At 38.2% G+C, this 27999-nt stretch overlaps 1 protein-coding gene across 11 annotated transcripts in view; it reads left to right on the forward strand.

Annotated features, from left to right (window-relative positions):
- ADAM22 (ADAM metallopeptidase domain 22) overlaps positions 1–27999 on the forward strand; it is a 238401-nt gene extending 210402 nt beyond the window's left edge. For 2 of the 11 annotated variants that reach the window (XM_070787953.1, XM_070787955.1), the window contains 5 exons: positions 6181–6281; positions 6623–6689; positions 9186–9296; positions 17521–17644; positions 21047–21203. In XM_070787953.1, coding sequence (XP_070644054.1) covers positions 6181–6281; positions 6623–6689; positions 9186–9296; positions 17521–17644; positions 21047–21067 — 424 coding nt within the window. In that variant the 3' untranslated portion in view covers positions 21068–21203. Of the gene's footprint in view, positions 1–3688; positions 3884–6180; positions 6282–6622; positions 6690–9185; positions 9297–11505; positions 11593–17520; positions 17645–21046 lie in introns of all 11 variants that reach the window. The other 9 variants (XM_070787957.1, XM_070787958.1, XM_019958884.2 and 6 more) reach the window with 8 other exon arrangements.

Genomic DNA, 27999 nt, shown 5'->3' on the forward strand with positions numbered 1-27999 from the left:
CAAATAAATAAATATAAATCTGCCAGTGTCATCTTGTGAAGGGTAGAGCCATGGGACTGAGGAGCCAAGGAGAATTCTTAGATATCGTCTAGTTAGAAGGATGATTATTGATAATTTTCCTTAAAATCTCCAGGAAAGAAGGCTTCCATCTATTTTTCAGTTGATGCTATTTTTTCTATTTTAGCATAATTGCTTTGGGAGTTAGCAGCTATATACTTTGCAATAAGAATTAGACGTTTGAATTTTAGTTTTCAGGCAGTTTTGCAAATAGCAATAGAATAAACTTGGATTTATAAAGCATCCTTATTCAGGTGCAATTAAACTTGCATTTAATTCAAGTTAAATTGAATTCATTAAATTTGGGTTTATAAAGCATTAAACTTGGATTTCATTAAACTTGGATTTATAAAGCATCCTTATTCAGGTGCAATATTCTTTTGTCTGAAATGAACATACATTAATGAACATACATAATATGAATCAGAATAAATAATTAGTTCATATCTTCCTGATCCATACCTTAAGCAGAAACCCCCTTCCCCATATCTTTCCTCTCTGTTACCCTGTTTTAGCCACTTTACTTTCTGCTTGTAAACCTCCCTCCTTTTTTTCCCCAAGACTTTCTTAGTTTTTTAGTTTTTTAAATATTATTATAGTGATATTCATGCATCTGTCAATGTGACTTAGTACACAGTACAAAACATTTCTTCAGACAGCAGTGTGACAATTCCAATAGCAGACAGCCCAGACACCAACAAAGCTTTGGGAAAGTGCCTCCTTCAGTCTTAAGGTTAAGACTTAATTTTTTTCATTATGATCTCCTTTTGAGTATGTGTAAGGATTATTAAGGTAAATATAGTGGTTCAGCAGACCCTTTAAGGAAAGATCAGACTTCTCTTATAATAGGAATCCTTTTTGAGGGAAAATAATTTAGCTAAATAAGTTTTATTTTCTTTTGGTTATTATTTATAGAAAAATTCACACGTCTAAAATATTTGCTTGTGATGTGGGAAATTTGAGGTAATTTTTCCATTATAAAACTTGGTACTCATCAGGCCATCTAATCCCAAAATTCTATGAAACTAGTAAAATTTAGGAAGAAAAGCATAAAGACTAGAAAAATAAATTCAATTTTAACACATTTAAAGCTATCAGTTACTTGGTCATTTATGGTCTTTTATAACAAATGATGAAGTAGTATTTTATTGATCATAGGGACCTGATATTCTCTATCTTCACTAAAGGTTAATCAGGAAGAAGTAGGTTTATAATAAGATATAATTGGATATTTAAAAAAGAATAAATTTCTGGACAGTGAAGGCTGTTAAATAGTATTAAAAGATCTTTAACAAAGTTTATCATCTGTTATTATTAACATTTTAACGCATTTACTGTGTGAAGGAGTTATATGCATTCTTTGTGGAATTTTAAGAAGAATAAAGTGTAATTTCTTTATTTCGAAGACTTCATGGTAGAGATAGAGAAGAGTCTAGTTTGCCTGGGATAAAAGCAAAGCCATGCCCCTCAAAGTTCACTGCACTTAAACTTTCCTTTCAACCCTTTGACTGAAGCCCATAGTTTATGACATGTGTAGCATTTAGGATGTTTGTGTGCAGTGTGAAAGATGAACATGGACTGCAGAGAAATTACACTGAAGGATTTGTAAACCATGCTTAGCTAAACAAACAGGCAAAACCATTGAGCCCCATCCATTGTGAGAAGCAGTCCATTTAAGCCTGCAGTCTCAGATAAGTGAACCCTTGGTAAATGCCTGAATGCCAAAACCATGTAAAGAAAGAGTAATTTGGGTGCAAAGTCAAGTAAAGTCACAACTTGTATTTATTTGCTTTGAATTTATGGGCTTCCCTGGTAGCGTAGCTGGTAAAGAATCCACTTGCAATGCAGAAGACCCTGGTTTGATTTCTGGGTCGGGAAGATCCCCTGGAGAAGGGATAGACTACCCACTCCAGTATTCTTGGGCTTCCCTGGTGGCTTAGTCGGTAAAGAATCCACCTGCAATGCGGGAGATGTGGGTTCGATTCCTGGGTTGGGAATATCCCCTGGAGGACAGCATGGCAACCCACTCTAGTATTCTTGCCTGGAGAATCCCCATGGACAGAGGAGCCTGGTGGGATACAATCCATGGGGTTGCAAAGAGTCAGACACGACAGAGCAAGTAAGCACAGCATATAAATTTGAATTTAGTAAACCACATCTCATCAGCTTATAAAAATTATCATTAAAGGTAACAGTGACAAAAATGACTTGTTAACCATAAAGATTATTATTGGAAATGTAATGTTAATGGGATGTTCTTTGGCATTCTTTTATAAGTATTGGTATGATACAAAAGGCAATTTTCCTACCTGAGGCAACTTACAAAACTTTGATTTTTTTTATTTTTCAAAAAATTGCTAGAGCATTTTACTGATAGGAGGCAAGACAGAAAATATGATTCCAGACAGTTAAATATCTCTTCCACAAACAGATATGTCATTTGTGTTATTAACAGTATAAATATGGGAATTACATATCTTTTCTATAAAATTAATGTTTCATAATATACTGGGAAAAAAAGATTACATTTATGATCTAAAGTCACAAATACTTTGAAAGAATATGAATCAAAAGTTATATTAATCCTACATACAAATCTAATGAGAAATTTGATTTCCTTAAAGGGGAGAGGTAGATCACACAAGTTAATATAGGTGCTTTTTGTCGGTTGTAAAATTTTATTAGCCATGCCTGTCTGGGGGTCATGCACTGGCAAAAAATCAGATTAACTACCAAAGTAGGAGCATTGACAAGGCAGTTCTATCTAAAGTTTTCTACCCTGTTCCCTTTGCAGAAGTAATAAAAATATGTTCCAATCTCAGTTAATTCAAAATCAGAGCGAATAGAGTCGGTAATAGTGCAGACTATGTAGATTTTCCCTTGTTGGAGATAAAAAATTGAGGTCATCCACCAGCCACCTATAAGTATCTTTCTATAGTATCAACAAGAATTCCATTATTTTTCAACTCTTTCTTCCTCTTGCTAAATTATCTTCCTTTACATATTCTAGTGTGCAGTTAACAGAATTACATTTTTGATTGACATTTGAATCTCTTTCGATTTCTTTATATTTCTGCTAAATGAATAGTGAGGCCCCAGATTGAATAGAGAATTCAAATAATTTATTTGGATTAAATTATAGAACAGTTTAGAAATCAGTCAGTTCTTTTAAGGCCAAATTAAGATTACATTTATAGTATTTAGAAATTACAAATAGTTTACACACCACAGTGAAAAAAAGGATACCTTATCTGGGCAAGGACTGTCTGTCTTGATATGTCTTCTTCAGCACCAGGGTTTTTTTTTTGTTTGTTTGTTTTTAAAGACAAAATGGCAATTAACATCTCTAAGTGTAATGAAGTTATAGTGAAAAACCTCATCTTTTCATATTTTTCCCCTGAAACAAGGGTATATTCATCCAGATTGTAAAGACTTCAGTGATTGCATTTCTGACCTCTACAATTAGAATGACTTTAACTTGTCACATTTATTAATAATCTTACATGTTGTTATAGATTTGATTCATGTAGATCATTATCCCTACCTCTTTTTTCCTAAAATAATATTTGTATATGTCTGTGTTCATGTGTGTGTCTTGTTTTCTGACTTTGAAATGTTTATTATGCCTTAGACAGTTACCCCAGGGAGATTATGTAAAAAAGCCTGGAGATGGCGACTCTTTTTATAGCGACATTCCTCCTGGAGTCAGCACAAACTCAGCATCTAGTTCTAAGAAGAGGTCTGCTTTTCTGTCGCATTTTCAGATTTCTACCTGTTCCATCACACATTATTCCATTAGTCAGAACATTTCATTATTTTGCAGCAGGTTTGATTACTTCTTCCTTCTTTCTTGAATGTTAAAAAATAGTATCCTTTGTTCTTTGATTACTATACTTCAAAATGCCATATGCTCAGAACCAGTGGTTTAACAAATCAGGCCAGAAAACCAAACAAAAGAAAACTAAGCAAATAACAACCCTAAGTCTACATAGAAACTCCAGGGTTTTTCAATCTTGCTCTTCTACTGCTTCAGAAACTACACATAGTATTTTATTGTATTTTAAATGGTGAGCTTTATGTCATGTTTGGTAGTCAAAGAAAAAGGTTACTGTCACGCTTCAGTAAAAGCAGTTGTTAAAATAAATTGGTTATTAATATAAATGCTGCATTGAATTTTTTAAATTTTAAATTTATCAAAGCTAAGCTTGCTGTGAAAAAACAATTGCTTCTCTGTGAATCATATATTTGAATATTATGATTTTGCCTTTCATTCCTGGAATGATTAATTCTAGACTTTATAATTTAGAGCTGGTTGCCAAATTAATTTAAGCATTTTTAATATTTGAGTTTTATAGCAGTCCAGATGGGGTTAGTATATTATTTATATGTCTTAAACTTGAAGGCTGTATTCTAGCTCTATGGTCTTAAGGGAAATAAGACCATTTAAAATTCTCCATGCTTTATAAATGCTTAATAAAATAAGCTGACAGAAGAAATAAATAGAATGTTTTAGGAAATGAGACCTTCATTCACATTGAAAAAAACTTAAATATTCCTCTGGAAGAGTTTCTTTAAAATTGTTGGTAGGGCTGAAATGTATACTTTGGGCACAGTAGTTCCTTTATGGACTGAAAGGGAAATTGCTAGTTTATTGAGAAGAAACATGATCTCTTCTGAGGTTCTAAATAGAGTAATCTACAAAAATTCTGCAGTGGATCTCACTTTTATAAACATCAGGAAAAAAAGAAATTGAAGGAATTAGTGAGATTTGGGAACTGCTGTGGAACTGTCCTCAGCATAAAGGATTTTTTTACTCAGATAACATAGCATAAATCTAAAGTTAAATTATTAGTCTTTGCATAAGGAGTACAGTTCTATAGAAGGATGTTCAAACATTTTATTCTTTTAATTCATTGGGTACTTTTTAGCTAAGAGAATGATCTTTTCTTAAAATCCTCACAGTATATATTTTCTTGATCAAATATTTAATTTTAAATCAAATCACATGGTAAATAAGTGTAAAAATCAATAGATTCCAGGAGAATTTCTATTGTTCTTTTGTACAAAATAAGAGTTACTTTATACTTAGCAAATGATGGTGAAAAATCTAGGGAATTACATAATAATTGTGCTGAGTTCCATTTATTTTCATTCATCAGTAGAAGGTTCCTTTTAAAATAGATGTTTTTAGCAATTAACTGGAATGATATATGGAAAAGATTTAAATTACAGCACTATTTTCTAAAGTACTTCAAGAAGAGCTTAAAATATTGATTTGAATCTTTACCAGATTTTAGCAAAATCTCAATGGGTTTTGACTTTTAAACACTTAAATATTGTACCAAATTATGTGATTCCTCCTAAGTATATGCAGTTTGTCAAAATGCTTTTCTTATGTGGTTCAAGGTAGGTATGTAAATTTTGCTTCTTGTAGACAATTCATTTAAAGATGGCAGGACACAAAAAGCAGAAGGGCTTAATGGTACATGGACTTTGTGAGAGAAAGCTCCATGATAAACATCTAACTCAATTCCATTATTGGACAGTTAACCAACAGTACCATATTTGGGAGGGGGGTGCGTATTAGTGGAGAAAAATGCCAATTCTCAGAAAATAATTTTATTGTTTAAGAAAACCTAAATATTAGGTTTTGATAAAGATTAATCTTTGATAAAGGTTAACCAGGTTCAACTGAGCAATTCTTATTGAAATCTCTTGGAAGTCCATGTTCTCATACTACTTGAATGGAAGCCATTGCTTTACAATTAAGAAACATCTATGGTGGGACCCCATTATAACTCTTGCTGCATGGATTATGTAACTGAAATATGTAGTGTATTTGCTCTGTGTGGTTCTTGGGAATGTAATTGGCTTGCACTGTATCCTGATACTTTTCAATTACAAACTCTTGTAATGGGGTTCCATTGTATTTGACTTTTCTTAAATTGAATGTTGTGTAATTCTGCCTTCTTCATGAAGACTTTCATGTTTTCTTCATTCTTTCATTTCAGATTTTTTCTTTCTTATTTTAATGCTCAGTAATGCTTAGAAATGTTGCTTACTGATTTCAAAACATTCATTTGATTATATTTTTGAACAGTATATACACATTTTCAATTTCAGGTCAAATGGACTTTCTCATTCTTGGAGTGAAAGGATTCCAGACACAAAACATATTTCAGACATCTGTGAAAATGGACGACCTCGGAGTAACTCTTGGCAAGGTATAGGGCAGCATTCTGAACCCATCTGTCCACATAACCTTAATTCTGTATTGTGTGGTGCCTGGTTGTAAAGACTTGTTCTTTTTCGTTAGTTCTTCAGCTCTTCTCCCAACAGAGAGGAGAACATTTCTTATGAGAGAATCCGTTTTTTTTTCTTGGTTGGGAAATGATGGGATTTGGTAGCATCAGTGCACTGGGTACATGAGAAGGCTGCTCTGAAATTCTGTGTTCTGGGCTGGTGCTGCTGTGAATTGCATTCACTTGAAATACAGTGTAATTAAACACACAGAAATTGTTTTTTTTTTTTATATTCAAATCTAGCCATAAACCATCTTTTTCAGGTAACCTGGGAGGCAACAGAAAGAAAATCAGAGGCAAAAGATTTAGACCTCGTTCTAATTCAACTGAGTAAGTCTGAACCTCTAATGGAAAAAGACCCTGCAAGGTCCTGTGCAATTAGTGTGAAATGTTAATTAAGCTGATGATCAAAGAACTGTAAACCATGCCTCTGGGTCTTGGTTTTGTCTTTTTAATCCTTTTATTTATTTATTTATTTTGCTGTTTTAAAATTAACCATGGCTTTTCTCTTTTACATAGGCATCTCCGCAACTGGGCCCATACCAATACCCCTTGTTAGTGGGGGGTCTCACCCTCGCTGCAGGCTTTGTCCTCCAGTAACCTGCCATTGTGGTGTTTTGGTTCCGTTTGAAGGGAATTTTGATAACATTCCTTTCTTCTCATCGCCCGGGGTCCAGCCATTTCAGAGGGGTCACCTTTCCTCTCCCCAATATTCACACAGCCTAGAAGCATCAGGGGGAAGTTTCCACCGTACTAGAGCATGAGAGCTGTTCGCAGTGTGAAACCACCGCTCCCAGGGCTTCATGGCCATCTAAGCATTCTCTCAGACTACTGGAATATGGGTCCCTTTAAAATTTTCCTTCTGAGAACATTTAAAAGGGTATTTCCCTAAACTTGCTCTTTAACGGAATCATTGTCACTGAATGCAACACTCTGTATTTTAAATGATAGCCACATTTTTTTTTAAGTCGGATGGGGTTAGCAGTTACATTTAAAGTCATTTATAATGAGGTAAACACCATCGGAGAAGGCAATGGCACCCCACTCCAGTACTCTTGCCTGGAAAATCCCATGGACGGAGGAGCCTGGTAGGCTGCAGTCCATGGGGTCACTAAGAGTTGGACACGACTGAGTGACTTCACTTTCACTTTTCACTTTCATGCATTGGAGAAGGAAATGGCAACCCACTCCAGTGTTCCTGCCTGGAGAATCCCAGGGATGGGGGAGCCTTGTGGGCTGCCATCTATGGGGTCGAACAGAGTCGGACACAACTGAAGCGACTTAGCAGCTTAGCAGTAGCAAACACCATACACTTTTAAAATTTGTCTCTCCACTTAAGAAAATCAAGCAAAACCAAGCTTCTTGGAACCTTTATCTCCCATCATGGAATGAAACACATCCTTGGTTTTCTTCTGGACCTTGCCACCTGGTTTTAATTAGCCATATTTTTTGGACCTACCTAATTTTTTTTGTTGTTGTTTTTACTTATGTCTCACTGCAGTGTTAGTGATTATTCCCTGGATCTCTATTGCTTCTTCATGCCTTAATACTTTAAAAATCTGAATAGCAGATATTTGTTCACTGCCTGTCAGAAACTCACGTTAGCTTTTCCATCATATACCCTACCTTTTTCAGTCCAGGACAATAACATTGCCCTGAAATTTGGAGCTTCCTGCTGATGGTATTGTCTTGTAAGTGGCTTGTCAGTTTACTAGAGGATATGTTACCTTAGCAACGATAAATAGGTTCCAGTGATACCATTGCATGGTCCAGAATGGCATCATAGAACTCCATCACAAATAACTACTCTGTTAGAGTTTATCTTATACATTCCCAAAGCGCTTGAATGCTTTAGGGCTCATCATGGATAAACTCTTGGAATGTTTGATTTGTTTTGCATGAGGTCACCTGGTAAGAGCTTCTTAGCTTATCTCAGTTGCTCACAAGAGTACAGGTAAAACTGCTGAATGTTCTTCAGAACTTCCTTTGTGTAACTGTGTAGTGCTTTAACAGTATTTCCTGTAACAAGGCTTTGAAAACTCCTAAGTGAACAACCACCAGATATACAATATTGTATTAAAGCTATGAGTTTAGGACCCAAGGAATACTTGGTGTTTAGTGACATTTTCTAGCAAATCACTTACTTTTTAAAAAATTATTTATCATGCAACAAATATTATGATACTGTAGACAGCCCTTGAGAAATCTTGCCTGTGAGATAATTATTATATTTAATAAGTCATCATAATGGAGTCATCATTATGAAGAAGTATTAAGGATGCTCTCAGATTTTTCAGACTTTCAGATTTGGTTACATGACCCATATAAGCTAAATGGAACCAAGTTTGTGAAGCTGACCACTTCTCACATTCTCATATACCTTATTGTCCAGACACTATGTTTTGTTTTATTTTTCTTAAAAGAAATCCTAACACATATCAGGAATTATGTCAAGTTTTTTTTAATACTTCCCATGTTTATTAAATAATTGCAATTGCATCTGATATAACAATATCATTTGTGTGACTTATAAGAGGAGCAGTATGACCACAGACAAACATATCTTTTAAATTTTTTTTAGGTTAAGAGTTACTATCAGGTCCATTATTTCAACATGCCCTTTAGTATCTGATCATCCCAAAGGATGATGAAACATGAGTTCATTAAAGAAACCGTGCACCACAAATGCATACTGTGCTATAAAACATCCTTGTTTATTGTATTGTTTTTCCACTCAAAGCTTTTGCATCTTCCTCACTGTTGTACATGATGTAAAAACAAAAGGTTTTTGGCTTAGACTTTGTATTATATATTGTGTTTTTACAGGAGGGAGCCCCAAGCACCTGAGCCTGGGCACTCCCTCGCCCAGACAGTCCCATCCCAAGGCATAAGCTCAGGGGGCTCTGACAGCCCCCAGACAGGGAGTCTGGATCACAGGTCAGTCTCCACCTGCCCCTTCATTCTGGGCTGCCACTTAATCTCCCTCCAAGTCCCTTCCTTGGCTGAGAGCAGAGTCATTTGATCTCTGACTGACCCCCAACGTCTGCTCAGAGGTGCTCCTGGTCCAGCCAGCACTGGCTAATTTTCCTCTGCCTTTCCATTCTGGAGAACACAAAGGGCTCTCCTATCCTGTTGAATGCTTTTTTTTTTTTTTTTTGCATGTTGCGCTACAAGCCAAGTCAAGCCACATAGGCAGATGCATCGCAATGTGATGAAATCTCATCACTGTAGCCAGCATGACCTAGAGATTATTAGGAGGCCCACTGTGAAGACACTTTCATAGGCACATCCCCAGAGGGAATCTCGATTGAGAGCTCTCTTCAGTGACCTAGCGTGAAGTGATCACAGCTTTCTGAGATGCTCCCTGACACAGAGAGAAAGGCCTGACATGTGCAAGTCAGGCCACATGGCTGTTTGTTTCTTGGAACAGTCATGGCTGTTCCTTGGAGCTTCTAAGATTGACAGTGAAAGGAACACACGTCTCCTCCTTGAAGTGGCCGACTGCCCGTGGGTGACTGAGTTTGCTGTGCGGCTATGTTTCACCCAGTAACAGCTGCATGGGCTTTTTCTACAGTTTCCCCAGGCCAAAGCATTCACTAGCCTTTATGTGTGGCTGCACTTGCTTTTTGACTTTTTTCTTTTTGTTCAGAGTCTTAGTGGAAATCTTTATGCAAGTTTTAATTGGCTATCTCTGTCAAAAGCACAAGTTGGCAATGATTGTGGCTAAAGGCAAAAAGAAGTGTGAGTTGTGCCCAAGTCGGACGCTATCTTAGCAAAAATGGTCTTGTAAGCATGAAAAGCAAGCAAGCCCTTCCCTCAGGAGGGAACTGACGATGTTATTTTGTAGTGTACATTGGTTATAACTAAAAAGGAAAGGGAAACTTGAGGGAAAGCACTTTGGAAATATAATCTAATATTGTTTGTATAACTGTGGAAATGTATCTTGATTTAAATGTATCTACCGAAAAAACCCCCCAAAACTAAATATGGAGGCAAGAAGCAAACTTTAACCACAAAAAAAGCAGTGTATTTTATAATTTCCCCTGGTTTGTTTTGAAATAACTTTAAACATTTTACTGAGTTTAAATCTTCATTGTCTATGGTATCTCTGGAAGTTACCTTTTAAATGAGAAATCTCAGTGTAAAATTTCCAGATTCTTCTGTGACTGAATTTGTTGAATCTTTATGTATTTGACAAGGACATATTCTAAGAGGGTGTGTTTTTGCTTGGCTTCCAGGGTTAAAAATCAAAAGAAACTCTGGAAAAAAAATATAAAACCTCTTGTACTCATAATTTTAACATCTTCCTTTGTGCAGTAATTCTGATGGAGACTTTGTCAGATCCATCAGGAAAATGTTAGCTAAGGTCATTATTATCCTCTGGCAATCACTCACCCAGTGATCAGACACTCAGAAGGCAACTTCTGAGGCATTTCCTACTGGAAACATGAATGTGAAGTGCACAAAGGGGAGGAAGGATGGAATGGCAGCTGCACCTAAGTTAAAACCCACCTCAAGATCATGGAGGCCTGCTGGGTCCATACTGTGTGTTGGGGCTCCAGGATCAGAGGAGTGGGCCCCTTTCTGCTCATTATAGAGCCAGCTGGATCACCTTTCTCCTAAACTCCAGCTTGGGATCTGCTCTCAGGAATGAGACAGAAGCCATGTAAAATCTTTCCTTTCATATTGGAAAAAGAGCTTGGCTTCTTTTAATTGTTCTTGGGATGTTATATTCTGAAACACCAGGTTGGAATTGCAGCCATCTGAATATTTTCAAAAAGGCCCATTATCATTTGAAAGCCAAGGAGACAAATGAGTGGTGGCCTGGAAAAAGCCTTTGGAGGTGGGTGAAGGGGGCTGTGACATTATTCTGAAAGAGAGTTTCTGATTCACTTTGGGAAACCACTGGAAAGGCTTTCCCTGAAAAGTTGAATATATGCTAGAATGCCTTGAGCCTTCTTGTAGCTGAGTTAATTGTCATGTTGTTGTACAGACTGCCTCATAATCACCCAGCATCCATCCTGGTTTATTTGCCATAGTCACTTGCATTTAGAGGGTGAAGAACATCCTTGCTAAGCTTGTGCTGTGTATTTTCAGATTTTCTATCTTGTTCTGCTTTCTTTGTTCCTTCCATTGCTTTCTGCAGGTATTTAAACCCATGGTTCAAAAGAGACTATAATGTAGCTAAGTGGGTAGAAGATGTGAATAAAAACACTGAAGGACCATACTTTAGGTATTTTATAAATTAATTTTATATCCTTTTCAAACTCTCCCAGCACATACAAATACTGTTGTGTGACTGGTTTTCTATCTTGTATCTCCCAATACAAGTTCCCATAGGTGGAAAAGGTTCTTGTTTATTTGCTGCCTTTTGACCTCTGTTTTTGGCTTCATGAGCAAGTCTAGTTCTTTTCTGAATGTTTCAAATGAACATATTTGAAAGGGTTGCCATTTAGTGCATGTCCCTATCACCATCTTCAGCTTTTTAGTAGCTTTCTCTTCATGTTATGCTATGTAGTGTTCTATGGGCATGAAGCATACTTTCCACTAATAAAGCAGCACTATTAACCTGAACAATTTAATTTCTAGAACCTAGCAGTTTCATGATGCATTTTTCCTACTTACTGCCTTAAGAGTGCATAGTACATACAAAAACTCAAGGAAAAACATGAAAAGTAATGAAATGAAATGTAGTAGCATTTTACTTTTAGTAAAAACAATTATTTGATGGAACTTGAAAATTATTGAGATACTATTGACCACAAGAGAGAGTATGGAATGTGATGAGGCTTTGTTTGTTCAGTACAGCCATTTGCTATCAGAGAAGAGCTGTGCTGAGAAGGGTGTTAAGGATTCTCAAAAAAGCCTCTAAGGAATTTTTTATTCCAGTAAGAATGTTGTTGTCTAACCCTTCAGGTGGAACCAGGAAAAAGGTCAGAAACATGATCTTGATTCACAAAAAAGCAGACAGAGTATTCCTCTATATTGGAAACTAGCAAATTTACTCAATTCACTGCAGCTCAGTTAACATTAGAGGTCAGCGAGAATTTCCAAGAGCTCCTAATGGCATTTTTCCTCTCTTTACAATATCAAACTGATTTCCTGGATGTAAACATATGCTTCAAATCTGACAACTTTGTGGACAACTAATGTAAAGAAGCAATATAGACTCAATTACTACCGCTTCGGAGCATAACTTCAACAGTTAGCTTTCAGATTCCTTATTGCCATGACTTGGATCAGCATTGATCAGATATCAAAATACGTATGTGTTTTCAACTCTCAGCACCCATACAAGGTGGACTTTCTCTTCCAGTGTACCATTTAGTTTAGACATGTATAGTTTGAGAAAATGATTAGACCAAGCTGCATTTTAATTTGATCCATACATTTGCATATAACTCAAGGAAAGCATAACCCTGCTTGCTCACAAAAATATCTCCTGCTTTTATACCCCATCTTCCCCCTTCTTCCCTGCCCCTCTGCTAATACCACTTTCTCACTGAACTTCATGCACATACACTCACATTCAAACATCCCACCTCACCTGTAGCTCCCAAGATGGCCAGCGTCAGCAAGACAGGTAAGATGATTTTGAATGTTATTTGGAATCTTGGCTCACCTGCGGTCCTACTTCTCCTTTCTATTTTCCTCAGGCTTGTGGGCAGATTATAACTTGTATCAGCCATGGAACCAAAACACAGCAACACAGTGACTTTGGTCCCATACGGGGTAGGGCTTCCATGACCTAAATGGACTTAGCATTTTGGTAACACTGATTTGTGAAATGGTACTCCGGAAGAGTTGATTCACCTCCCCTGGGTGAGCTGAGTAGTTTATGTGGCTCCCAGAGCAGAGTTCACATTTCTTAAAATCAGCACCCAGGTCTGCCCAGAAGCTGCATGAATAAATGCAATTTGGATGGGGGAATGCTTCAGCTTCCCCCGTTGCACGTGCAAAGCTGCAAGGGCAATGGTAGAGGGTTCCTTTATCTCCTCTCATGATGAGACGTTGGTCCCTACAGTGGATAGTCACAGGAAGAATGCCTTATTAAATACATATGTATGTTTAAAGGCTAGATAAAATTTAATGGAGGGTTATAAGTTAACTGTCATATGGGGGTTAATAAGCATTATGCCCATAAGACCTGAAAGTCAACCCAGAATTTTTGTGGAAGTGGTAAATAATTGAGATGTTCCAGGGCTTAGAACATGTGATACTAACACAACAGAGTGAATTTCATCCACTGTCCGTCCACACCAAGCCTCACATAGGAGACCCAAAGGCTTATGCTTTGCCAACCCTATGCTTATTAAGCTCAGGTCTGCTTCGTCTGCCGCCAGGTCATTCATTCAGGATTACCTGCCAAAACCACCAATGAGGGCAAAGGTCACTTTATTAATCACCCATGTGGTGTGGGGTTTGTGGCATCAGTGGGGACTCTGACTACAGCACACTGGTCCAAAAGACAGTCTAGCATTGGAAAAAGAAAAATGGTATCTATATGACTCTGAAGAGCAAAGCCAATGCAGGGAGATTTTGAGTGATCAGACTGCTTTGCTTGGGCTCCCTTACCCAGTTCTTATATGACAGTATTTGTTCAAATTGTTGTCAGTATATATTCAGATCATCACAGAGGAGCAGGCGAGGTCACAGTGAGCGCATTATCTTTTCACAGCTAGATCCTGGAGCAGTCCGCTGGTGACAGTACTCTACCAGCTCTTGGAAGGTTTCCTTGGTGTTGTGTGCTATCCACTTGATTACTCACTTCATCCGTGGTTTGTTAGTTCTTTTCCGTGATCTTGTGGAAATGTAATAACTCTGGAAAGAAACTAATGATAATAACTGTCATGTATTGGGTGCCTGCATTGTTCCTTTATTTCTCACAACATCATGATATGTAGGTGTTCTTATTTCCTTTCTGTGTATGAAGGACACTGAGGCAGAAGAGTAACTCGAGGTAACACAGCTAGTAAGTGTCAGAACCCAAATTACGAGCCTGGCTCTGACTCAGACATCTGTTCCTTTTCCATCAGACTCCTATAACATTTGCATATGAACACAGCCAAGTGAATTAAGGGGTGGGCATGTGTCCCACGTATGTGTGACTGGTTTTTGCCTGTTCTGAGGGACAGAAGTGAACCAAGATTGGCCTTGTCTGTGGACAGAAGGCAAACCCAGAAGGTCTGATGTAGCCCTCAAATACCCCACAATCCATCTGCACATGGACATACCTTCACTGTGTAATTCTCAATGGCACCCATTATGATTATGGGTTATTATGGCTTTAAAAAATGCAGTAATGATAATGGTTAGCATTTGTCCAGAGTTTACTTTGTAAGGTGAATGAGCTGGGTCGGTGCTTGGTTTTCGGTGGAAGCCAGATTGGAACCTCCAGGCAAGTAGCCAGGTTCAGAAAAGTGCCTGGAGACGGTTTTGAAGAAACATTTTTCTTAGATATTTGTGAAAATTTTGAAGTTTGTTTTCACTTTCCCTAAACGAACTTACCTTACCTTGTTCTCTCCTCTTATTCTGACCCCCGCTCTGGTGCTCTGCGTCCCTCAAGAAAGTCCCCTGATGCTGTCACACACCACTCAATGCTAGACCTGAAGCCCCTCGCGCCTGCTAAACTGTGCTGCTTGGTTTCTCTCCCTGTTAGGGTTCAAAGTGTCAGTTAAACTGGTGTGTTAACCTGAGAAGTGCTAAATGTGTAATTTCTTTGAGGTTCTGGAGGATACCTCTTTGTTTTTAACTCATTGTTGGCTTTGGCCAGGGAGATATTTTAAGGGGAAGCTGGACTTCCAGCATCCTCATTGGAATGGCCCTGTGTATATACAAAGCTGGTCACTTGGAACCATGACCAAGTGAATGGCTGGCATGACTTTGAAGCTATAAGCCAATACCTCATGCTATGGACACACATGCACACAGCAACATGTTAAAAAGATGACTGGGTTTGTATGATCCCCTAAAGTAAATGAGATTTAGTTGTTTGTGTACCTGACTCTTCTGAACTTGGATGTTTTATCAGTAGTGATTAGGCTAAAAATCTGAACCCAGTTTAGTAGCCTTAATTTTAGAAGGATGTATTTAAAATTTAATACAAAAGTATATGCTCATTTTGAACATACTGAATTTATTTCCTAAAGATCACAGTCCTATTTGAAATGTTTTCCTAAAATTGAAAAAAAAAGCAAACATTAATTTCTGAATTAGAAAAAGATATAGTAGTACATTGCTTTAATAATACTTTAGAGGATTTGCAGTATTTATATATTCTTAGTTCCACCCATCTTCTCTTCAGTGGAGAGCTTTACTACAAGAGGCATCAAACAGTTGCAATATTCTGACAGTTCACATGAAGGACCATTTGGTCCTGGACATTTTCCAAAAATAGAGGAAACAGTAGGAATTACAGATTAAAAGTAAACTGAGTCATTCTTGATTCTTAAAATTGAATCAAATCTCAGGATTTGTAGGAAAAATTATTTCCAAACCTTAACTTGAATTCAGTGTCCATAAAATAGAAACTGACTTGAAAACTACAGCAAAACCAGAGCAAAGAATAATCTGTGGATAGGAATCAAAATTTAGAATCAGGGAGGAAAAGATATCTTTATTTGATGCAGGCAGTACAGTCAAGCGGAGAAGGCAATGGCACCCCACTCCACTACTCTTGCCTGGAAAAGCCCATGGATGGAAGAGCCTGGTAGGCTGCAGTCCATGGGGTCTCTAAGAGTCAGACACGACTGAGCGACTTCACTTTCACTTTTCCCTTTCCTGCATTGGAGAAGGAAATGGCAACCCACTCCAGTGTTCTTGCCTGGAGAATCCCAGGGATGGGGGAGCCTGGTGGGCTGCCGTCTATGGGGTCGCGCAGAGTCGGACACGACTGAAGCGACTTAGCAGAAGCAGCAGCAGCAGAAGGCTACCCCACCACTGACACTCACAGGCTAAATCAATCACTCACAGCAGGTGAGATGCACCCTGCTGAAATGAGTCCCAGGTGCTCCAGCACGGAGGTGTAACCACTTCAGTGATGTGGGTCATTTCCACCTTGTACCAGGAATTGAGGAGTCATGGATGTGTAGTGGTAACGTTTGTGAAATGGGTAGCTACTGCTAAATGATCATGCCTATTTTTCATTGACACAGTATAAGTTGAGGTTCTTCATTTTCAGCTGTTTTTTTTTTTTTTTTCACTTTAAAAACAAAATAGCAGATATGGGCTTTTCCAGTGTGCTTTGCTTAGTCATGGATATTACCACTGTACATGCTGAATAAAACAAGAGCAGTATAATACACCAAGAGCTCATGCACATTTTTCATAGGGAATATCTCCATGATGAGAACACATGTTCCAAATAAGAAGAGTTTTTGTTGTTGTGTTTCAAAATTCCAGTCATTAAAGTGTTGCCCCCTTTTCGACATGACAGTATACCCTACATGAGTTATCAAGATCTATGTCCATGGCTTAGAATCCTCCCCTATACAGCTATGATGATTGTAGGGACTAATCAGACCATTTTTTATGTTCTCATCAGACTCTTTGTTTGGCTGGAACTCTGCACTCCTTACCGCTTGCATGTTTACTAATCTGTTATTAAAACCCTCGTATCTGCCTTTGTTCTGTCACGACTAACACACTGGCCTCTGAATGCATGAGTTTTGTATAAACTGGTGTGTGACTTAGTAACTAATAAATGTATCAATTGCATCATATTTTAAGATCTTAAACATACAATTGGAATTACTGTTCTAAAAAATTTCTACATTGTCATAAAATAAGACAGACTATTAATACGTTGTACACTTAATTTACCATTATGAGCTCTTAGAATATTTTTAATCTCTCCTTCATTTTAACTTTTTAAAACTCTGTTAAAAAAAAAAAAAAAACCTCATTATTTGCTTTCTAGCTGAGAAGTATGATTCTGTGTGCTAAGATTTAAACAATCCATTGCAGTTATGAAATTAGGAAGATAAACACTAGCTGGCATTCCAGTGTTGTGAATGACAGAGTATGTCCCAGTAGTTAAATCTTTGCAGTAGTGGCCTATGAAAGTAGATATCAGAGGGTTCCTTCTGAGCCCACTTTTCAGAATTTGAAAAGATTTTAGGTAATTACATAATATGTATCTCATGTGTTCTCAACGTCTCAGGACTTTATCTCCTGCCAAGTCTCCTTCTTCGTCAACTGGGTCTATTGCTTCCAGCAGAAAATACCCTTATCCAATGCCTCCCCTTCCTGATGAGGAGAAGAAAGTGAACCGACAAAGTGCCAGGGTATGTGAGAGCTTCTTCCATCCATATATTAACATCCTCAGTCATCATTTATTTGTGAGTCAATATTTTAAAAGAGAGAGCCATTTTCCCTTTTGTTCGTAAGAACATGAAAAAAACTGAGTTTGAAAAAATAGATGATTCTTGGGGCTTTTGGGCCCAAATTTGTTTAATTACTGATGAATTTAGAAGTATTGGGCATGTATTAATCATTCACTTCTTTTTATTTATGTCTTTTGTTATTCATCAAAGTTAACATATTACAATCTGGAATAGATAAAACAGAGACTGTATTTTGTTTTATCAATTTTTTCATATACCTGGAAACTTCTAGAGGTTAAGTAAACCAACTTTATTTCCATGCACAGTTTGCTTACTCAGACTTCTCACTGGCAAATAACACCCAATAGGATTTAAGGACTAGCATGAGATGGCTGGATGGCATCACTGACTCGATGGACGTGAGTCTGAGTGAACTCCGGGAGTTGGTGATGGACAGGGAGGCCTGGCGTGCTGTGATTCATGGGGTCGCAAAGAGTCGGACACGACTGAGCGACTGAACTGAACTGAACTGAACCCATAACAGGAAATCAGATCAGTGTCTTGGGAATGGGCGTGGAATTTAGATGCAAGGAAAGGAGGCTTGAAAATCTGTAAGATTAAGAGTATAACAAAGAATATAGTGAAATTTAGCAAACTTTTATTTAAAAAAATTAAAAACATATTTGGAGTTTACTATTTTTATAAAAATATGATTCACCAGAAGTTTCATAGAAATACTAAGTCCTCTTAGTCTCACAACATTCCCAAGAACACTTCCATTGTGCAAAATATGAAATATAGTTGAGTTTAGAGAGGCAGACCAGCCCTCAGAGACTAATGTAAAAGAAATAACTGAAGAATAATTACCTTTATTGAAGTACAGGCCCTATTGTGGTTAGTTATGTTGTAACTTTGATCTTCTCGGAAATAATTTTGCAAAAAATTAAAATGAAGCTTTAAAAGCCTGGACAGATTTATCTGCTAGTGGGTCCCAGGTTCTTAGGCTTTTTGGTTTCGAAAGATATTTCAGAGCCTCTTAGATTCTGAACTTAAATTACAGGGTTCAAGGTAAACATGGATCATTTGAATTTTAACTTGATCAACTCAGAATCAGTAAGAAAACATAACTTGTTAAGAAGTGATTAGATTACTATAATCAAAAAGACTTTAAAAACTATCAGTGTTTTACTAACCATACAAAAAATTACCTACATATGTTAAGATGGGAAATGGTAAAAGATGGAAAGAAAAAAGATAACTCAGATTCTCATCATTCAACTTTCTGTGTCTAAAAAAAAAAAAAAGAGTTGTAGGTAGGCATCCAGGTGTTGGTGACATAAGTATGTGGTAATGAAACCTTAGGTGATGTCATTCCTTCCCTCCTCAGGGAATTGTTGAAGTAGAACGCCCCACATTTTCTCCCTGATAAACTGTCTACATCGTTGTTTCTTCTGTCTAGCTGGGGACATTCACTCACCTGTTGTCATGCTAGGGTGTGGGTTTTTGGGGATGTTCCCATATGAGAGCCCATGGAAATGACATCCCCACTCACAAGAAATGGCTGGCCCGTGGCCTTATCTCTAGGCTGAATGGGGTGGCTGTGAAGACTGTAGCCTTGGGGACATCGTGTGAAAGGTCGGCTTGGTTCCATCCGCTGTGGAATGGTCACATGATCATGGAGCAGATCCCTACAGTATAGGCAACCCCTATCTCTGGGATGTCTTTGTGGGCTGTGGGCAATGTAACAAGCAGATCTGTCTGTCAGCAACCCCTCTGTTACAGCCATCCAGATATGGCCAAGGTCATGCCTATTCCTAAAAGCGATGGCTTGGCAATTCTTTGCTCCTCTTTCCTCACTGGATTAATTGTGGCCTTCAGGTTTTCCCAGTGTTGTTCCTTTGCTCTTCTCTTCTTTATGTGAGCTGTAACTTAATATTTAATCTTTTAACCATTTGTGAAGAAACTGGGCTCACTGAAGCTGAACTCTTTTCTACTTTGCACCATCATCTGAGCATCAATTGAGATCTTCTCTGCCTCAGATGTCATGCACACCTCCTGGCTAACCATTCATTATAAGTTGTCTCCATCAGCAGGTGTCATCCATAGCAGAGATCCTCACAGTTGGGAGATTTGGTGTCTTTTTTTTTTTTAATGAAAAGGACATATAAAGCAGACCTAAAAGAGATAACAGAATATTTCCATGAAGAGTCAAGAGAACATATTGAGAAAATCTGTAGAGAAACGCCCACTTAGTTCCTTAGCTGTTTCTCCTTCTCCCCCACTCAGAAACCCATTAGGTATCCTACTCTGATATGCCCCAGGTCTCCTGTAAAAATGGAATTTGGACGGAAATTGGATGCAGCTGATATCACCCTGGTCTTAGCTTTCTTTATTAATGTCCATAGTAATGATACCCAGATCATATTTCCTGGAAACATTTTTTCAGTTTGATTTATTTTTTCTTTTTTAAAAATTGGTCTTCCTTCTCTGGTGAACTGAATGGCACTTCTCTTTGATCACGCCAAGCTTGTTTTCAGTCCATTAAGGCAATTACTGAACATTTTAGAAATTATATATGAATAGGGCTGCTGTAAAGAAATGGTGGCAGAGGCCCGGAGAGGGAAGAGATGAGGGAATCAGGGAACTGACATCCTGCCCTGGATGCCTTGTTCTACTCTGATGTGTCAGCTCCTGAGAGCGGCTATCGTCTAGGGGATAGCAGTGGATTTGGAGCATATATAGCTGACCACAGGCCTAGGGCAATGATTTGTAAGTGGGCAGTGGTGGTACTAATGGGCTCATACATTCCTAAGGCCAATAGTTCTCAGCTTTGACTGAACAGAATTGTCTGAAAGACTTTTAAAAATATGCTGATGCCTGAGTTTCACGCAGAGTGATTTAGATTCAGTTGATCTGGTGTGCTGTCTAGGCTATGGAATTTTCAAAATGTCCTCAGATCAATGAAATGTACAGCAGAGTTGAGAACTACTGTTCTAGATGACTGTATCAGAATCTTGGGGAAAACAAGTGTACGTGTAATTTTAAAAAATAATATTTTAAATTATTCCTCTTGAGATACCATATCTAATTTATTCACAATTTCAAGTAATCTTAAATGAGGCTGTGAGGGTGTTTTTTTTTTTTTTTTTGTATTAAAAGGGGGCCATTGTTAGAAGGCTGAGACTCAGGCTTAGAAGAAAGAGAGAGCTAAAAATTAGATTGTTTATTTTATGTATCGATAAGACTTTACATTCACAATCACATCAGCACAGATGGAATCACTGAACCTTTTTCATCATTGTGGCTCAGACTGCATCTGTTTCTTGCTTTCACAATGTGAAGTTTTGCTTTTCTCTGTTGCAGCTATGGGAGACATCCATTTAAGATCAGCTGTTTACATGTGATACATCGAAACTGTTTACTTCAACTTTTATACAAACCCAGCCTCATGGAATCACTGCAAATCTATCTGCTCTTCAGACAATTCGAAAACATCTCTGAGAAGCCACAGAGGAGAGGAAGCCAAGCTTCACATCTGGATACCATTTTCTTTTTGTCATTGGCTTAGGATTTAACTGAACCATGAAAAGGACTACTGAAATGTTACACTATAACATGGAACAACAAAGGTCCTGGTATGTTAATGGATAATCCGCATGACAGATATATGTAGAACTATCACTAAAATTAACTCACATGACCCAAATGTAGCAAGTTACCAAGGGACTATAGTGGATTCAGAACTTGACATTCTGAAGCACATCCTCATTGTAGAAAGTCAGTAATGCTATGTGCATGAAGCTTCTGTTTCTTGTTTTCGACATTTAAGGAAACAACATCCCTAATAGAAACTAGCATGCAGGGCTAAGGCATATAGGATTTCTTCTGCAGGATTTTAAAGCTTGAGAGGCCGATATCCCATATGCTAACTGTAAACATGTATTTTTCTTTTTTCTTTTTTTACTTTTCATATTTATATCAGCATACAAGGACAATTGTACATATGTAAACATTTTAAAATTAAAAAAAAAAGCAGCTGTTACACACAAGTGTATTTTGCCAAATGCCTAAAAACAATCAGTCACAGTCACGTCATTGTCATCCATCAGCTGTTCTTTAAAGATTATAATCGGACGATGTTGTAAATACCGTGATCAGGGCTGTATGTGTGTCTCCCCTTAATTGATGTTTGTCCAAACCATGTGCTAGCCTTTTAAAGTGTGCACAGTCTGGAGGTAGTTTTATTGAACAAGTAAACAAAATGTCCAACCAAACTTAGGGCCTCCACAGCTTGCTTCCTGCCTCCAGGCGCTCTGCTGCCTGTTGGCTGGCCCCTGGGGATCCTCCAGCAGGTCCATCTTCTTTCTGGGGGCTACAGTGCCTGCCTCAGCAGCTGTTCTTTTTCGGTACCAGAGCACATCTGCTAGTCTCACCCCAGGGGGCCTGTGAGCCCCACAGCAGTGTGTCTTGCTGAGATCAAACAAGTGCACCAAAGACAAGGAGACCACGGCTGCTGATGCGTTAGTAACTCCCACCTTGCCAATACTCCAGCCCTTTGTGGCCGAAACTTTTGTTCTTCAAAAAAACTTTTTAGCCACCCTTATCTGTGATGTGAATGACTTGTTTTAAAAAAACAACTTTTACACAGTTTATTAAGGGTATTTATCATCAGTGGGATGTGAGTCCCAACAAGTCATTCTGCACTGATTTGTAAATAAGACATGGACGGTTCTACGAGGTGGGCTGGGAAGCCTCAACAGGCCACAGAGGGTTCAAAGAAACCGAAAACCACAAAAGTGAGCAACGGTGAAGTTACCCAAACAGCTGGCACGGGGAAGAATCTGATGTCCTGAACTATTTTTTTTTTAATCCATAGAAAAGAGAGAAATCTATGTTAAATCCCCCTCTTTAAAACCAAAGTTCCATAGCTATCATCATGCGGCTCTATCATTCTTAAAGAAAACTTCTCTCCAGAGGCTAACTTAGTGAGCTCAGAAATGGATGGGATCAATCAAATGCTTCAATGGGAAGAGTACTTCTGAATTTCCTTATTTTCTTTCCTTTTTCTTGAGAGGAATGGAATCTGCAGACAAGATTTCAGAAATATCCTGTAAGTTTGATCTCTCCCAGTAGTGTCCAAGAACAAAACCCATTTCATCTCTTAAGTATAATCATCTTGGAGTCCCAAACTGAAGGGCCCCATTAGAAGGCAGCATTTTCTACTCTATCTGTTTATGTCTTCTATAATGGACCTCTCTTCTGAAAGTCTGAAAACATTTGTAAAGCAATTTAATTATCCCAAATGATACCGTATAAGCAGCATTTTTCATGACAGGAAGGGATGTGATTGTCGAGACCACAATAAAATGATCCATCAGACTCAAGTTTGAGTGGGTGTTGGGTGATGTTGCCACATGGCTCAAACTAAGGACAGGAGGGCAGACAGATTTAAAGATGTAGCAAATAAAGTGGCTTTTGACCAAGATCACTTTAATGTGCACTGAATGTTTTCTGGTACTGAGTGTATAAAAGCTAATGTTAGAAGTTTTATTTTGACTATAAAAGAGTTTATAGATTTGAATGTAAGGTACCTCATGTAAATATGCTTCCTAGTTATGGTTACACATCCCTCATTTGAAAGAATCCACAAAGGATTAGCCATGTAGTCAATGAATCCCTTTTACCTTTCTCTCTCTTTCCTCATCTTCTCAATTTATTTTTACATGAAGATTATTATTTCAAGTGAAAATCATTATTTGTGCCTTTGGGAGACATGGTTGCTCTAGACGTATACAGTTTATAGTCATCTTCCTCAATAATAACCTTCATATGGAACTGAATGAAAAGTGTTTCGTTTGCAGAGAGACTATGATTTTATAGTACTTTAATGTTTTATTCTAGATTCTATTCAATCTAGGAATGTATAAACATCCTTCCAGCCATTTGCAGCATTCTTTGACACATATATAATTTCAGTGGGGAGTAGTGAGAATTCCCTATATGGGTACTCACGGTTGGTGTTCTAGATGTATTGAATCTAAATATTTATGACTGTTCATCCACTGAGACAAAGAGAATGGAGCCATGGCAGTAAACACAAGCACAGCATTCTTCTTTTTTTTTTAGTATCTATTTTGGAGAGGAACTTTGAGGCCACATAGCAGTCTGCATCATGAAACTAATGTTTATACCCCTCAGTCAACTATAGGACCATTATGAAAAGCAGAGAAAAGCAAATTTTGGCTTTGTGTCCCATTGTATGCCTTTTCCCTCTCTTTCTAAAGTTTTGTGCATAGATAAGTCTTCAGATCGGACAATTCTGCAGCCTAAGATATTCAATCTATCCATAGTCATTACAGTGTAATATGCTCTGATTTAAAGTAACACAGGGTTCTCCACTAAGAGTGTCAACAGAGGTGTGGTATCACGGAGCCCTGAAGCAACTTACTAGTCAGATGAACTGGCTCCATGTTCAGCCACTCTTTAGGGAGGAAGTGGTGTACTCTTCCGGAGTCTCCCAGTTAGAAAGTGGCCCGCAGGCCACAAGCAATCTGTGGAAAGGGATAAACTGCTCAAACATTGCAGCATTAGGAGAGCTCGCAATATATGGTTGCTGTATTTTTTTTTTTTTTAAAGAAATACAGTGCTTTTCCTTAAAAAAAAAGAAAAGTTGACTAATAAAGTAAATGTAAGGTTAAAATGCCAAAGCTTTGATATGTAGGTGCTTTAAGTGATACTACAGTTTCTCTCTCCTGCCTACTGCCCTGCCCCTTGCTTTGAAAAGGCTTTCCAAATTGTGTTATTACATAAAGTCAATCTAGCATAGATTTCTGAGTGTAAGATTGATAGGGTTTCTAAAAGAAGTTGCTGAAAAGATAAAATCAGGTACTGTGTGCACTTCCACAGAAAGACTATGTTTGAATTCCCAGTCTTACATCTCTTTTTTCTGTTGATCCCCTTGAAGATTTGCATAATTTAATCCTGTCCATTGTCTCAGATCTCTTGTGGCTCCCTTACCTTTTAAGATTTTCTCCTTTACTTTTTGTAGTTACCTATGACCCAGAGGAAATACTTTATTTTTGTTCATTTTTTAGTGTTTCAAAATCATTTGCTCATTTATTGATCTCAGCCCTTGTTCATATCCTGTTGTCATGTAATTCTATGCTAACGTATGTATTTCAGTTCAGTTCAGTCGCTCAGTCGTGTCCGACTCTTTGCGACCCCATGGATCGAAGCACACAGGCCTCCCTGTCCATCACCAACTCCCGGAGTTCACCCAAACTCACGTCCATCGAGTCTGTGATGCCATCCAGCCATCTCATCCTCTGTCGTCCCCTTCTCCTCCTGCCTTCAATCTTTTCCAGTATCAGGGTCTTTTCCAATGAGTCAGTTCCAATATAAACATATATTTAGTGCTTTAAATATTTCCTTGTGTTATTCAACATGATAATAAATCCTTACCTAAACAGAAGACTATTTTATTTCACTTTATTTAAAGGAAAAGGAACTTCCTGGAATTTACTGAGTAGTTTGTCAGGAATATGGGAAGAGGACCACTGAATAAAGGCAGTGAGAGAATGAAGAGAGGCAGGCTAGCCCCTCCACAGCCTAGTAGGACACCACCCCGTTACAGGACGCCGTTCGATGGGCAGCAATTTTTTTTTTTTTTTTGGCCAAGCGGCATGTAGGACCTTACTTCCCCACTAGGGGGAACCTGTGCTCCTCTCACAGAAAGCCCTGAGTCTTACCCACTGGTCCCCAGGTAAGTCCCTGGGCAGCGTATTTTAAATGCAAAGGTACCAGTTGGTAAATTGACAAGAATTTTACATGAAACATCTGACTCCCATTTGCAGCATAATGTCTACTTTTTAATGCTCCTAAGTATCTTACCCTCCTCGTCTGTGTTTCCTTTAAAACTGATAAATGCGTAAGTGAAGTCAAGAATTTCTTATTCTATTAGCTTAAAATATACGAAGCAAACATTTCTATGGAATAGGACTTAATTGGAGGCTCAACCTTTAAATTTTTTCTCCTCTGAGATATTTTCTGAATGGATAAGACAATTCGGATTTTGGAGGCAGCAACTTTCCTCCAGCATGAGACAGCTAAGAAATTTCGCGAACAGCTTCCTATGTTTCTGAGATTGTGAGGTGCTGAGACTGTGCTCCTGAAAATTAGCTGACAGGCAGCAGCCTATCCGGTTCTGTATATTGGGGTGGGGAGTTGGGGTAGGGGTTGTGGGGGGGCGGGGGGGGGTCGAAGCAGCGACACCTGCTGGGAACCTTTGGCACATGCTCATAGCATATGCTCTCTGGGCAGGTGGTTTTAATTCCAAGAGGAATTTTCCAGCATGCCTGCAGAGGCAGAGCAAACAAGGATAGAGTAGGGTCTTAGAATTCGGGTATTTCTGCTTGTCAGCTTGTCAGAGTACCCCAAATGGAGCATCTTCTGGTTCAGTTTATAAGGAGAAAACAGTCAGAAATGGAACAAAAAGCTGCCCAGTATTTTTGTCCTTTTTATCCAGAATCTGACAAACCATAAGCATTCTCACTGTGGGTTTGCGAGATGCTTCCAGACCCTTTCTACTTCCAAAGTCACTCCCTGTTGAGTAGCTGTCAGACCTTTTCTCCTGACTAGGAACCTTCACTGTTGTGGAGGTAAGTCCCTCTGCCTGGGCTGGCACTCGTGGAACCACTGGGGGCACAGAATCGGGAGAGAGGCACGTTTAGCCTTCCGTTGGCATCTGGGCATGGACTGTGCAACTTGGGGTGTCACCAAGAAATTGGTTCTCAGGGTGTGCTTCAGGCTGGAGGGCAGGTGAGAAACAGCGAGCCTTGGGAGGTTATGGGGCAGTTAGCCCTGGGAAGGAGCAGGATGGAGAGCTTCAGGGAGAGCTCAGAAGAGCACAAGTTGGCCACTGCTGGTGTGTATTGTGTGATTAGGGCAGATCTGTGTGCTTGGTAGTTTTACTGACATTGGCTGTGTAGTCCTCATTGTCCACTCACAATGGGCCAGTGACTGGTGTGGCATGTCCCTGTTCCATTTTTCATAGAACCTGTATGGATCTGGAGGTGCTTAAAGGCTGCAGGAGTTTGGCTTAAGGACATCATCATTTCATATTTTGGTATCCCTGAAATCAAAACCAGAGAAAAAGTGTATTTTTTTTTTTTACAAAAAGGCATACAATGAGACTACCAAATGTTAAGATAATGTGCTTACAAAACCATCAATACTTTTTGAAGAATTTATGAGTTTATGAAGAAAAGGGCGTTTTCCTCTCAAGTTGAAAATACATATGCATATAATACCAATCTATATTTACTTTAGGGCTTAGCTTTTTCTTTTATGAAGTTTCGGATGTGGATTTGTGTTTTGATGATCAAGCCCTTAAAAATGCAAATAGCCCCCAAATCTTTAAATACAGCGGTGCTAAGTTATACCAGATGACACAATACAGAAAGTGCTGATAGAAATTAATACATTGATTCAGTGATAATACAAGAGTCCTTGCTAAATTATACACTTGTATCACTGCCTGATGAGAAACCCCACTTTTCCTTTTTAATCCAGCACAAAATCAAACTGTGATTCTTTAGCTAGTCTTTTTAATGGGAAAAAATAACCCAATATCTTTGTTTTGTATGAAAGACAATTTTTTTTTAACACTAACTTCAAAAGTGCTTAGCAAATGTTAATTCAGAATAATAAGCATGTGCTCCTTTTTTTAACTTGGTGGAAGACTTGCCCCTCCAATTTAGCATCACAAAAATACAACTCCCTTTAGAAACAGCTTTTTTACCTAAACATAGCAGTTATATGTTAGCCAGTGTAGGTCTGCACTAGTGTTTTCCACATCTGTCATCTTGGAGGGGTAATGTCCCATCTACAGGAAGTGGAAGCCACTTAATGGGAAAGTGTTAATGGCAGCACAGTTTCGCTTTCGGTAATCAGATAATTAGGTGTATATAGTTTGGCTTCATTTTAACATTCTGTTCTCTCTGCTACCCTGCACTTCGGGTTCTTAAGCTACTTTAAACGTTACTGCTGGGTTTTGGCAAACAGCAACTGAAATATATGGCAACTGCTTTCCAGATCAAGTGTGATTTGTTTCATGGCTGTTCAAGTTATAAAGTTGTTTTACTGTAGGTAAATAAAATCTTGCTGTTTTTATAGGTCACTGTAACTTAAGATTCAGATTTCTGGCACAATTTTATTAGTATTCACTTCTGAAGCTAATAAGGTACCACGGTTTTCTATGTTATTCTCATTGTAACATCAATAAAGTGACTTTCAATAAAAGATTTATGTTATTTTGA

The sequence above is a fragment of the Bos indicus genome, chromosome 4, assembly GCF_029378745.1.
Source record: "Bos indicus isolate NIAB-ARS_2022 breed Sahiwal x Tharparkar chromosome 4, NIAB-ARS_B.indTharparkar_mat_pri_1.0, whole genome shotgun sequence".
NCBI classification, from domain to species: domain Eukaryota; kingdom Metazoa; phylum Chordata; class Mammalia; order Artiodactyla; family Bovidae; genus Bos; species Bos indicus.